The 14,388-nt window shown below is 36.9% G+C and overlaps 1 protein-coding gene across 2 annotated transcripts in view; it reads right to left on the minus strand.

Annotated features, from left to right (window-relative positions):
• Positions 1-14,388, minus strand: part of KLF12 (KLF transcription factor 12) — a 273,389-nt gene that overhangs the window by 151,885 nt on the left and 107,116 nt on the right. For both annotated transcript variants that reach the window (XM_068984569.1, XM_068984568.1), the window contains exon 2: positions 7,680-8,226. In XM_068984569.1, coding sequence (XP_068840670.1) covers positions 7,680-8,226 — 547 coding nt within the window. The remainder of the gene's footprint in view (positions 1-7,679; positions 8,227-14,388) is intronic.

Here is a 14,388-nt window from a genome sequence, read left to right on the forward strand (position 1 = left end):
GCAGCAGCAGCAGCTTACAGCTCTATAGTTATCTATATACATATAGATATATCAGTCCAATACTCAAATGGTTCTTGCAGTGAGTATATATATCCAAACATCATCAAAATAATCCTATAAATATCTGCAATCTAATATGTAAAATAAGAATTTCCTTGTAGCATAACAGCACCTGTACTATGTGAAATTAGAAGCTTCACATTTACGTAGAACATTACTTCAGGAGAGAAAAAATTTGTTCTTCAAAACGAAACTACAGAGGAAAGGAAAGATTTATTTCCAGATTCAACATGTTAAAGATAATCAGAGAAAACATTTCAGGTGTGGTAAAAAATGAATATAGAGACTTTCTTAGACTAAATACTAGTAGCACATCACATTTAAGCATCTATCTACTTAAACATAAATTAGACCGTTTTATCTTAGAAGGAACTTGACCTAACAAGTTATAACAGAATGAACACAAAGTCCACTCTGGTAACCCCTTGCTTTAGCTACTTTATCTTTTGAATGGATTTTCTCCTGTCTATATCTTTCCTTCCTTACACAGTATCTATTTCTGAATGGAGTATCTCCTGTCCCCTCTGCTGGTCATATTTTTTTCTCTTCTTTTCCAGGTGTACTTCTATTTACTGTTTAAATGTGTGTGGGCAAAGCCAAACTCACACCTTGACATTTTACAGTTTACAAGGACCTTACACAGAGTTTTTTCTTTTCTGCTAATTATCTCTTAGAACAATACATATAATTTCTGTCACCTCTCTTGTCAAATTTTAGACCTAACCCAACATATGCCCTGTTGGCTCAGACAGTAAAAGAATCTGCCTGCAGTACAGAAGACCCAGGTTCAATCCCTGGGTCAGAAAGATCCCCTGGAGAGGGGGATGGCAACCCACTCCAGTATTCTTGCTGGGAAAATCCCATAGACAGAGGAGTCTGGTGGGCTACAGTCCATGGGGTCACAGAGATTCAGACATGCCTGAGCAACTAATAATCTATGCCAGATGAATCAGAGAAGTCAATAACCTTAGATATTTCAGTAAACAAGAGCAGAAGAAGCCATTGTTTTTGGATGGAATCCATTCAACTTCCTATGTGTGCCCATAAGTGAAAAAAATACAGATAGGTTTCTACTCCTTGTTAAAATCAGGTAAAAACAAATGACCAATGTATCCATATAAAATATCCTGTCCTCCAATTTAAAATTCAGTTTTTCATAAATATTAGCTGTTTTTCTCACTATTTAACAAGTTACTGTCTGTTTTATAATGATGGTAGTGAAACACTCACATCCTTTCAAAGTCTACAATTAAGAAAAATAAGCCAAAATGAGCAACCATCCAGTCCTGCTTCCCAATAAGCAACGCTGAAAATTAACAGTAAAGGATTAAGTAATTAGAAGGTTTGTCAATCAAAATCAGATTAAAAATAGGAGCCTATATCGTAGCTATCATAATTCAACATAAAAAGAAGAATGCATTTACCAAAGGAAGCTGGGGTAGTTCAACCAAGAAGCCAAGACAACCATATACAGGAGGGTATGTCAGCTGCCCAGGACTATTCTGGTTATATGGACAGATGACACTGGGATTCCACTGAATGGTGAACTAAAAGAGGACAGTCATATGTAAGGCAGTCAGGAGAAGCGAGTCTGTGACAAAAGGAACCGAGACCTGAAATATGACATCATGAACATCAACAAGTGGGAAAGTCGAGAGGAGAAGAACACTGGTGAAACAAAAAGATCTGAAATGGAGAGTTTCATGGGAGTAAAACCCCAGTTGCATTCAATGGTCGGGAGCTACAGTCATAACCTCCAACCAGCTCTGCAGCAATTGCTAGGATGACCAGATTCCCTTTCACAAGTATAAATGGCCCAGGACTAAAAATACACTGTGGCTTCTTCCTGTGGGCTGTGAGGAAAGCAACAGCCTGTAGGAAGAAATGGGGTGTGACTATTTCAGATGTGCCCACAGCCACAGCCCTCTGAAATTCCTGAACCAGTGCTATGGGAATAGGTATGGTTTTGAAGAATTTTCCATTTCATCTAAAAATAATAGAAAAATAACACTTTTTTTTTAATTAATGGAGATGATCAAAGAAATGACATGCTCATATGGGGCTGCTGATTTCTTAACAGCAGTTACAACAGGCTCTAGTCAGATATTTCAGGGAAAAGTACTTTAAACTCAAAGATCTTATCCTATAAATGTCTGAAGTCAGGAATAATGCACTTATGATCAATGGTAAGTGATTAGTCAAGTATGACACTATTATAATAAAAGTCTTGATGCAATAAATACGTTCTGTAAAAATTCTGGTAGGCTGGGCTCTTGGGATTGCACTTTCAAGAGAGAGAATGTGACTGCATAGCAAACAGGCTGAGTTCTTTCTCCTAGGCATTTTCCCACTTTTATGGTCATGGGGACATCTGGTGAGTCTGGGTGGCTAAGGAGAAGACAACATGGGGAACGGAGGAGAAGACAAACCAAAAGACCATCTACATAAAGCAATACGAAGGACAGGACAGCGGTCAGGGAAGAAAACTAGACAACCGGGTTACTCAGCTGGCTTTTCACTTCTGGCTGTTCCAAAGCCAACATCAATGACACCTTTGTTCAAGCCTCATTCCTTGGCATCAAGGTTATATTATGTTCCTCTAGCTACATGGAGAAAGGGCCAGCTCAGGTACAGGAGAGAGAAAATAAATCCATTGTCTTTTTTAGCTCTTTAGTTGGTTACGTACGGCCTGTCCTTTTAAGTATTTTGCATTTCTAAAATGTACACATCTATACATATTCAATTATAAAAATGCCTTTGAACAACAATTACAAATTGCTTAGGGATTATCTTTTTAAAATTATTCTGTATGTTCCAGTATGTGATGAGTGAGAAACGTTTGATCTTATATTCATATTAATGCTGGTATCATTTTTATAATTTTTAGTGGAACCTACATTTTACTGAACTTCTAATCTGTTTGCTTTTCATTGTCAATCTTAGACCATTATCTGCTGTTTGCTGCATTTTCTTTCCTTTACCATTATGCATCTTTTTCCTCAAAACCTGTGTCAATCTAATACATTGACTTCAGAATTCAGGTTAATTACTGCAAGATGCAGCTTACTTCTGCAAAATCGTATGAGCAACTAATGTGTAATGAACAACTTTGCTTCTGTGATTCTTCCTTCTCTAGAATTACCCACTTTCAACTATCTACTGGATTATTCTTGACAGAATACAAATATGCTATACTTTCTGTCTCTTTTAAATTGCTCCCTTGAGAGCATAAATTTCTCTTCAGCTATCATGCCATTTCTCCAAAACTCTTTCAGCAAAACTTGGCCAAAGAGCCTTCTAGACTCCTGGTCTCCCCTGTCTCACCTCCCAGTAGAACATGAACTCACTTCGGTCTGTCCCTTGTCCCCAGTGCTCCATTGACACAGCGTCATCAACCCATCCTTCCCCAAATGCTCCATTCTCAGTCCTTATTTCATTTGGCCCCTTAGAAGCTTTTGATAATCTGACAACTCCTTCTTCACTTATATTCTCTTAAATGCCCTTTCTTTTACCTTAATAGCAGATCAAAAAGAAGAAAAGGAGAATCCTAAACATGCTTATTGAAGCAATAAACCAAGAAAAATTTTGCTTGTGTGTGTGTGGTTTTTTTTTTTTAACCTTCGATGCTTTCTGCTGCTAATTATCTGTGAAAACTAATGAAAATCTCCTGAGAAATCTACCAAAAACTTTCCTAGGCTCAACTGAAATTCTGTTACAAGGTCAAATAACCCCTGTAGGGTCTTGTTTATAAACAACATGTCTCAGGTCCCATGGAGAACCTTCTAGCTCTCAGCACTGTCACTTGGGGGGCTCACTGCTACTCTGTCCCTTTGGTATCAAGCAGGAAAATGCGTCCCTCTGGAGACCTTCTCTTACAGCATCCCTCTCATAGCTCTAGTCCACACTGTAAGCACCTTCGAGAACATCATGCCATTTTCTTCATATTACATCTTATCAAGACCCAGCTGAGTTCTGTCAGTGCCCTGGGTTAGCTAACTGACTTGCCATTCCTTTAAGACCATATTCTGTAAATACTTGGATGGGCTGGAGTTCTCTCCTCATTAGAATACTTTTTCACACTCTTCTGTTGTTAGCCAAGCATACCCATGCGAAGTTCCATCCTACCACAATTCCAAAACCCCAAACACCCAATTCTGAATATCACAACAAAAACATTTGTTCCAACCACATGTAACACTCTACATGAAAATACTTTGGTCAAACACAGCTTTCTCCATCTACAGCTATAATTAACCTCTCTCCCATAGGCACATCCATGGCTAGTCTATGTTTTAACTCTGTCCACAGCTATCAGTTAACTGTACAATTTTCTTGTTTGATGACAAGATCTCCTAGCAGATTGTAAGTACTTAGATAAAAACAGCATCTGTTTTGCTCAACACAATCTCTGGTAACAATAAAACGCCTAATACATGAGAGACGCTCAATCAATACCTGAATGGACAAACGACTCAATTCATGTTATTTTAGATACAGACGTATACATTCTTAGTCCCTTACGTAATGTGACATAAGGTAATCTATTTCTTTACTATAGACCAGATATGTTTTACCAACTTTAAAACTAATTAACCAGTACAATCACCCACATTTATGTGAGTTATTTTTATTAGCAGCATTTGAAAATCCAACTCCCCTATTATATTTTCTTTGGCTCATCCATACCAGAAATATAAGACCTATGTGAGAATAGAAATAGATCTCCTTTTATCACTCAGCCATTTCATCACTGGCCCAGTGCCCAAGTGCATATTTGCAGCATAAAGATGTGAGGAATTACTGAAATGCCTCGTCCTTTATTCCTTCTGTGAGATAGGCAGGCCTCCTCCACTACACACTTTTATTATCATCTAATTAATCAAACAATTAAAAAATTATAAAATGCTATAGCAATATTATAGAATATGGGGATTATAAAAAAATATAAATTAATAAACATAAAAAGTATGGGATTTTCCTTATGACTTCTCATCCTAAACCCTCATCCCTTATAATTTGTTGTAACAACTTTGAGAAGCACTTCTTGAGAGCAGTTTATCACTTTTAAATTCAGTAAGTCTTTTTTACCCCAACTTTCTGTTTTTACAATACAGCAAAAAAATTTCTGAACATTATTGCTTCAGGTATTTGGGGGGGGGGATCTAATAATGACAAATTATTATCAGTGCTAGACATGTACACATAAAATCTTTATATTTCCAATAATCTTCAAAGATATATCATATTTTATTTGCATTTTATCACTGAAGAAAATGAAGATTAGTGAGATTAAATAACTTTGCCCAGTCCAAAGCTGGAAGTGAGGGAACTAGGATTCTAAACCATGCATCCTTGATCCCAGATTTCATGCTGTTAACGTCCATATCATATTTAGTGTGCTGATGGTTATATGTTTATTCTTGATATGCAAAAACTGCTGAATACAAACACTGCATGAAACTGACAAAAATACTCATGTAGAGAACAAATTACAGCATGAGTCTAAATACAGTTCTACAAAGATAAATTTTCCAGAAAATTAAATTTTGGCAGTAAACTTTAAATAAAAGTAATCTCTCTCATAAAATGATAATGACAAATAAAAGAGACATCTGTTTCCTTCATTAATGCACCAAAACTGTTTTTTTAAAAAAAGGTCACAGTGTTAAAATCCTTATCAATCACCTTCACAATAAAAGCAATAGTTTTCATAAGTGATATTGTACAAAGATTGGATTCCATGGTATACACATATATAAAATAATGTAATACACAAGGTTATATTTTTTCTAATTGCTAATTCTTAAAGAATTTAAAGCACATCTGTAAATTATAAATGAAAATATCTAATGTGATCTTTAATTATGTTACTCTTATTCAAATCGATTAGCTCATTTGGATTAGAAATATTAGTAATATCAAAGAAGGTTTGACTCAAGTAAAATCTATGTAGATATTCCCTTCTTCCTCTTTTTTTTTCTAGTTCACAAAGATAGTGGTGAGACTAATTCCTGGCCATTGCCCATAATAGCACTAAAAATACAAAATAGTTGTCAGGTAAGCATGGTACCTGGATTTCAAGTTTGCAGTCTAAGTCTTTGACTGTTGTAAGCCATGAGATTTTTCACTTGGAAAAATTGAAAAGGTGCAATCTGTCATGTGCTATGAAGAAACTTATTGGAGATAAAACAGTAACTTGCAAAAGATGCATGCACAATTTTGTATGTTTGCAAAATTTCTCCAAGTTCATAATCAAATATTATTCCTATGCACTGAATCCTACCTTTTACAAGAACCAAAACAACTATGTTTACTAGCATTTTACACAAAGGCAGTGTTTTATGTGTTCATCCATCATATTTTAATTATGAGCTTGACAGTAATATGGCATTCATAGCAAAATGTACTACAAACTAAGTCTTAATCCATCATCATTTCTAGACTCTGAAGATGAAACACATGCATATGAGTTGATGATTATAGACATTTTATATTCCTATAGAATGGTGGCTTTTTTTTTTTTTAGATCTACAGAAAGGGAAAAATTAACATCATGTTATTACAATTCCTTTGACTTAAAAATAGAAAAAAAAAGAACTTAGAAGAAGAAAAATAACTTCATGAGCAGCTATCATATATAATTAATGATATTATTACATAAACTCATGCAACAAAGGAGAAGGCAATGGCAACCCACTCCAGTACTCTTGCCTGGAAAATCTCATGGACAGAGGAGCCTGGTAGGCTGCAGTCCATGGGGTCGTGAAGAGTCGGACACGACTGAGATACTTCACTTTCACTTTTCACTTTCATGCACTGGAGAAGGAAATGGCAACCCACTCCAGTGTTCTTGCCTAGAGAATCCCAGGGACAGGGGAGCCTGGTGGGCTGCCGTCTATGGGGTCACACAGAGTTGGACACGACTGAAGTGACTTAGCAGCAGCAGCAGCATGTAACAAAGTATCTTCCTGCTTCTAATCCCCAGAAGGAAATATTAATACTGCATTTTGAATTATTTCTATCATAGAAGCTTCCTGCTATTTAAAATAACAACTTAGGCTTATATGAAGATAAGAACTTTAGCTACATGATGCATTTCTAGCCAAACACCTAACTTTAGAGTTACTTTAATGGCAACTTAATTTACAAATTACTCAAAAGTGAATGAATAGATAACAAGCATTGGAACTTCATGTCATTTTACATTATTGCCAGATAAATAAGATCCAGTCTGAACAACTGAAGGAAGAGACATCTTGATACACTTTTTACATGTTTCATAATTGTTAATCTCTATGAGGGATTCACAACTCACAAGCCGTGAGGCTGACTGTATAGACTGTCCTTCCTATGAAGGTAAACATTATTTTGCAAATTTACATATTAGAATTCTGACATCATATGACTTGATACATAAAAATATGGACTGAGTAATTCTGAAACATATACCTATGAAACATATGAAAACGAGATTAGTTTCTACTAAACTGAGCTCTACTCACAGGAGCAGATCAGTTGTTCCTCTGCGTCACTGTGCACAGAACTTCTTAGTAGTAACTTCCTTGCATAACAGTTACTTCTAGTGGTAAAATAAAGCAAGGCTCGCTTGTGTCTCTTACCTTTGCCATGGCTTCTCCCATCCTCCAAAAGTGGTACTACGATAGTGTTGTTCACATTGCCAGGTGACCGCACAGCTGTGTAGACAACAGGCACCGACTGGACCACCACGGGGATGCGGTGAACATGACTCAGTTTGTTAGACTGTAAATTCATGGGACTTGAAGGCGGAACAGGATGGATAATGTGCAAAAACTGCTGGCCTCCCACACCAGAGGCAGAGGCAACGAGGGGCCCTGGAGTTAATACTGTCGACGAAGATGATGCTGAAGATACTGACGTTATAACAGTCGGGGATGAGGCTGGACGGCTAGAAGACGATGAGGAGGTTGAAGTTGAAGAAGGTGAGGAGGCGGACGCTGTCATGGAAACTGGGGAGGATGAAACGGCTGTAGGGGATGTCCTGGCTTTGTTGATGGACAAGTCCACTGGCTCAGTTTGTGTCTGGAAGTGATCTACAGATAATGAGTCCTCCGGGGGTTCCCCTTTCACATTATTTAGCAACAGGGGAACAGCTTCCATATCGGGGTACTTGTGGACGTTTGGAGACTGTGGGGAGAAAAATGGAACATGTTTATCTCTGTTAATCACATCCTCTAATATGTATGATTTATGACTTCAATGTTTATTAATTTTTCTCTTATTGCTGTGGAACATTAATTCACTCTCCAAGTATCTGAGATACTGCTCTGTGACAGTCATCATAATTAAAGATGAGAGTTTAAAAGTACAAGACAATTGGAAGAGCAACAGACATAATCGTTAAAATCCAGGGAAATAAGTACACTATGGAGAAGAAAAAAGGCCATAGAAACCTAAAAATGAACAGCAATTTCACATAAAACCTTCTAAATGACAAGTTCAAAGTATTTTCTTTGGCTGTTGTTCAGTTGCCCAGTCGTGTCCAAGTCTTTGTGACCCCCATGGACTACAGCATGGGGTCTTCAGTTGTAGTTACACTGTCTTCTTAAGATATTATATACACAACTAAAGTTAAAAACATTCATTTTGTTGGTCTGACCCATCACTACACTTATGAGTTTTAGTTTCCATTAGTTACAAACTAATGGAAACTTTGATTAGATAACCTTAAATATCTTTTCCAGCTCTAAAAGTCCATGATTTCATGATTCTAACCCTTACTCAATACTATTATAGGAGGCCTGGCAACAACATGGGGGAAACTCACTACGACATTTCAGCTTTCATATCTGGAGAAATATCCACCATACCATTCTCATTTTGAGCATTAAAACAGGCATAAAATTCTCCAACTTCCCACACTCAGTTACGAAAGTATTCAATACAAATTATTTCTAACAATGGGATTATAACTTAGCTCTTAACAACGAAAAAGATTTTCTCAAAATAATATAAAGAAATTCCACAACAGACATTTTTAGGAAATAATAATTTTAGGAAAAACTTATTCTATAAATCTTAAATTGCCTACGCTTACATTGTTTAAGACAATGATAACAATTTTGTCCAAGTTTGTTTCCATTTCTTTCAAGTTTTAATGAGCAAAATTTAATAATAATACTAGGAACAACATACAATAATAATGAAGAATCCAAGATTCCACTCAAACTAATGGGCTCAGTGTGTTATTACTGAGCATAAATATAATTCATAGTTATTCACTCATAAATTCAAGAAGTATTTATTAAATGCCTCTTTCCAAGGCCTAAAATGGTCTCCAAACTAGTATGTGTCTGTCTAGCCTTAACAGAGAGTTAGACTATAATAGATTATTTTTGGTTATATATAATCTGACCAGGTTAACAGGGACATTATTGTTCTATTACATGAAGATCAAAAACTCTTTTTTCAGCTTCATTACGGTATGAGAACAATGCCTAAAATTATATTAAACTGGCTCATTTCATTCTTTAATAATAGATTTGGTTCACTATTTCTCTCAAAGTTGTGCATACACTTCAAGGAACAAAACATGCTTCTTCAAATCTTTCTTTATAGAATAGAAATTATAGCTCCATTCAGAAAATATAATAGCGCATGGGCATTTTATTTAGCAGCAATGAGAAAAGAAAGGAAAGAAGCTAAACAATAGTACCAGAACAACTAAAAAGGAAAATGAGTTGAAGTTTTATTTTTTTCTTCTAAGTTAACATGGTTACTTACCAGCAAAAAGATAATTAGAAAATATCAAAATGAACCATCCAAAATATATCCTGCATAAAATTTTAAATGACAAGATTTCATGTGCTGAAATTGAGAAATAAGACCTTAAATATTCTCAGATATCAAGAAATGAAGGAAAACAAAAACAAACGCCATAAACAGAGCAACTTTTATAAAAAGCTATTAGCATTATCTATTCTTCTAAATAAGAAGAGTATTTCAATTTGTACCCAGTGCTATCATTTAATTTCTTTGTAGAACAAGGTAGGATATTTCTTATTAGTGTGTTATACCCATACAGGAATTCTTTGTTGAGGCTGCTTTCATAAAATATCCCAACTGGTTTGTCATTAAAATTGTAAAATATGTCATTGAGTACATACTATCAAACATGGTTTGCTTTCTAATATAGTCTTGAGATTAACTTCTCTCTTTTACTATATTAGAGAGCTCCAAAATTCTAATTTTGGAGATAGTGATTAATTTCATTCACAAACCTCTTCCTAACTATACTTGGACACAAAGTTCTAACATAGGTTTAAAATCCCAAGTTTGACATATAATTGCAGAAAACTCTTCATAAAGTCAATGAAAGAGTACTTTAGCAGACTATGACAATACAGTTGGTAGATTTGGAGCTTACAGTGCAAATAGATGGTTTGAGGCATCAGGCTTCAATGAGCTTTGCAAACTGCTTAGACTTCTGTATATTATGAACACAAGTCTATACTTTGTAGGTAATATAGCTTAATCTCTCACTAAAAGAATTTACTCCTTACTGTTTTTTAAAAGTAGAAGAATAATGTTCCTCTGGTAATTCTGTTGTATACACTGGAAAGCTATAAAGATCTAATACTAAGAGCCCCGTATTGTTAGAGGGTGTCAGTTGTGTCTGACTCTTTTGCGAACCCACAGACTGTAGCCTGCCAGGCTCCTCTGTCCAAGGAATTCTCCAGGCAAGAATACTGGAGATAGTCCCGACCCAGGGATGGAGCCCAGGTTGCCTGCAGTACAGGTGAATTCTTTACCATCTGAGTCACCAGGGAAGCCCACTAAGAAACCTGCTGCTGCTAAGTCGCTTCAGTCATGTCCGACTGTGCAACCCCATAGACGGCAGCCCACCAGGCTCCCCCGTCCCTGGGATTCTCCAGGCAAGAACACTGGAGTGGGTTGCCATTGCCTTCTCCTACTAAGAACCCTAGGTGCATTCAAATCCTTGATAACTACATAGCTTTTACATAAGCTCAAACCACAATATAGAAAATGATCCAAAAAATTAGGAAGGATCAACCAAACCTGTGGATGACAAACATAACTTATTTGGGAATGTTAGACACATTATGCATGAATTTAATCATCACAGAGGCACATATTGGCTCCTATTCCACATGTAGCAGATGAAACACAGCCAGCACGTCTGAAAACAATGCTTTATCAGTATAAAGAGGACAAAGCCCTCATCATACCATTCAACTATTTACAGTGTTGACATAGTATCATATTCTCATAGCCCTTACCAATCACTTCTCCTGTGATGTGGCCAGTAAATCATCCATAATTCCAGCTTCAAGCTGCACATACACATACATAAGACCAGCAATACTATATAAATCAGTTTCCCAAACAGTGAATGTGCACTCCTCCTTTCAGGAAAGAGAAAAGACCTGAAAGGCTTGATCCTGAAACTGTTATTAGAAATTCATTTCTTGGATTTTAGAAAGTGCTAGAAATGCATTGACCAAGAAATGCGAATTGAAGCCATGGGAGAGTAGCCAAAAGAAAGACAGAAAGCTGGAGAAAAACCAACTGAGAAGTACTGAGAGCAGTTAGAAATGAAAGGATTTGAGAAATGCTACACAGACTTGAGAAAGAGAGAAAAGATATGGATGGCTATGTTACCAGGAAACAGCATCTAAGAGGCAAAGACACTGAGAAAAAACCAGAAATTACAAAGACAAGTTTTATGCACAATTAGGAAAAGAAAATTTTGTTAAAAAAAGAACAATGAAAGGATTTCATACTAAAACTTTGCCCTTGGTCTCTAACTACTCAATTTTAGATACAACACTGATGGACAACTCTTGCAGCAACATCCACTAAGCACTGCTGCGGTTTTGTTGTTTGTTTGTTTTAAATAAAAGCCCGTTAAGATCTGTGTTTGGAGGAAACGTCTAGCTGAATTTTTGCTGCTGATGACCCTGGTGTGGAAAACATGATCAAACACAAAAACTATATTCAGTATTATCAACAGGAACAGAATTCCTTCTAAAGACGTGAAGATAAAAGGGCACCCTGCATTTTATGTCAAAGAGAATGAGAATTACTTTCATTTCCCAAAAAAGATGTAATATTTTGGAGGGGCGGTCCACAATAATTTTTTCGCCTCCCATACTTTGAGAAATAAATGAATAAATACACACAAAAGTCTGATAAATGTAACAATCTACTTCATAAGAAGGTGTGAAAACTGAAAGATAATATCATAGGATTATACCGCAGCGTCACATTGTTTCTTCAAGAGTCCGAAAGCCAGTTTGATTCAAAATAATTCACTCAATAAAGTACAATGCACAATATTCCAGTGAACATATTCCTTTCAGTGAGATGAGGATTACATGTGAGCTGTTCTAATCAGATCACCCTTTTCCTAAATAAATGTTTTAAACTCTAACTTCAGCTTTAGGTATTTTGTTGAGCGAATGTAAAAGTGTATCTAAAACTTCCGATATGTGAGTATTCAGAGTACCTGCTGTGTTTCCTAAAGTCATCCACTAGCATCAGATGAATCTTATTACAGTCCTCAAGTGAGTTCTTTTTAAAGCTGGCCTTGTATTGATATTTTGATCACCTGGTGATTTTTTTTTTTAACCTGGTAATTTTAAAAAGAAAAAAAAAACAAAACTGGACAACACCACATCTTTGGAAACCCCTCCAGAGACTCCTATGTGTAGTCATGGTTGAGGAACACTTGGGTAATATTCTGGTATATGTCCTCCACGATTTACAACCTAACTCTTTCATCTTTAATGGCACCAGAGATTTATTTCTAGAAAAGTGGTATATGTGCACACACACAGGGATTTAGTCACTCAGTCATGTCCAACTCTTTGCCACCCTATGGACTGTAGCCTTCCAGACTTCTCTGTCCATGGGATTTCCCAGGCAAAAATACCAGAATGGACTGCCATTTCTTTCTCTAGGGGATCTTTCCAACCCAGGGATCAAACTGAGGTCTCCTGTTTGTAGGCGGATTCTTTACCAACTGAGCCACCAGGGAAACCCCACACAGGCACATACGTGAAAAAGATGTGTCAAACTATCTGTCTATCCATCCACCACTCCATTCATCTATTCATCCAGCCAACCAGTAAGCTAGCAATAATTTAAATAGATTATATTTAAGTTTACCTTTATAACTTTTTGAGAAATCACTTCATGGGAGTGTTTAGAAACGAAGGTACAGTGACTTGCCTAATATATAGTTCATGACTTCATGGTTATATAGCCTGTTATGTGGTTATCATAGAAAGAAAATTTGATTTGGACGCAAAAGACTTGAATTCATAACCTGCCCTGTTAATTATTAACTATACAATCTTGGTGTCATCATTAAAAATTCTCTCAGTTCAGTTCAGTCGCTCAGTCCTGTCCGACTCTTTGTGACCCCATGAATCGCAGCACGCCAGGCCTCCCTGTCCATCACCAACTCCCAGAGTTCACTCAAACACATGTCCATTGAGTTAGTGATGCCATCCAGCCATCTCATCCTTAGTCGTCCCCTTCTCCTATTGCCCCCAATCCCTCCCAGCATCAGAGTCTTTTCCAATGAGTCAACTCTTCACATGAGGTGGCCTAAGTACTGGAGTTTCAGCTTCAGCATCATTCCCTCCAAAGAAATCCCAGGGCTGATCTCCTTTAGAATGGACTGGTTGGATCTCCTTGCAGTCCGAGGGACTCTCAAGGGTCTTCACCAACACTATAGTTCAAAAGCATCAATTCTTCGGTGCTCAGTCTTCTTCACAGTCCAACTCTCACATCCATACATGACCACAGGAAAAACCATAGCCTTGACTAGACGGACCTTAGTCGGCAAAGTAATGTCTCTGCTTTTCAACATGGTCTCTAGGTTGGTCATAACTTTTCTTCCAAGGAGTAAGCGTTTTTTAATCTCATGGCTGCAGTCACCATCTGCAGTGATTTTGGAGCCCAGAAAAATAAAGTCTGACACTGTTTCCCCATCTATCTGCCATGAAGTGATGGGACCAGATGCCATGATCTTCTTTTTCTGAATGTTGAGCTTTAAGCCAACTTTTTCACTCTCTACTTTCACTTTCATCAAGAGGCTTTTTAGTTCCTCTTCACCTTCTGCCATAAGGGTGGTATCATCTGCATATCTGAGATTATTAAGATTTCTCCCAGCAATCTTGATTCCAGCTTGTGCTTCTTCCAGCCCAGCGTTTCTCATGATGTACTCTGCATATAAGTTAAAAAAGCAGGGTGACAATATACAGCCTTGACATACTCCTTTTCCTATTTGGAACCAGTCTGTTGTTCCATGTTAAGTTC

The sequence above is a fragment of the Capricornis sumatraensis genome, chromosome 12, assembly GCF_032405125.1.
Source record: "Capricornis sumatraensis isolate serow.1 chromosome 12, serow.2, whole genome shotgun sequence".
Taxonomy (NCBI): domain Eukaryota; kingdom Metazoa; phylum Chordata; class Mammalia; order Artiodactyla; family Bovidae; genus Capricornis; species Capricornis sumatraensis.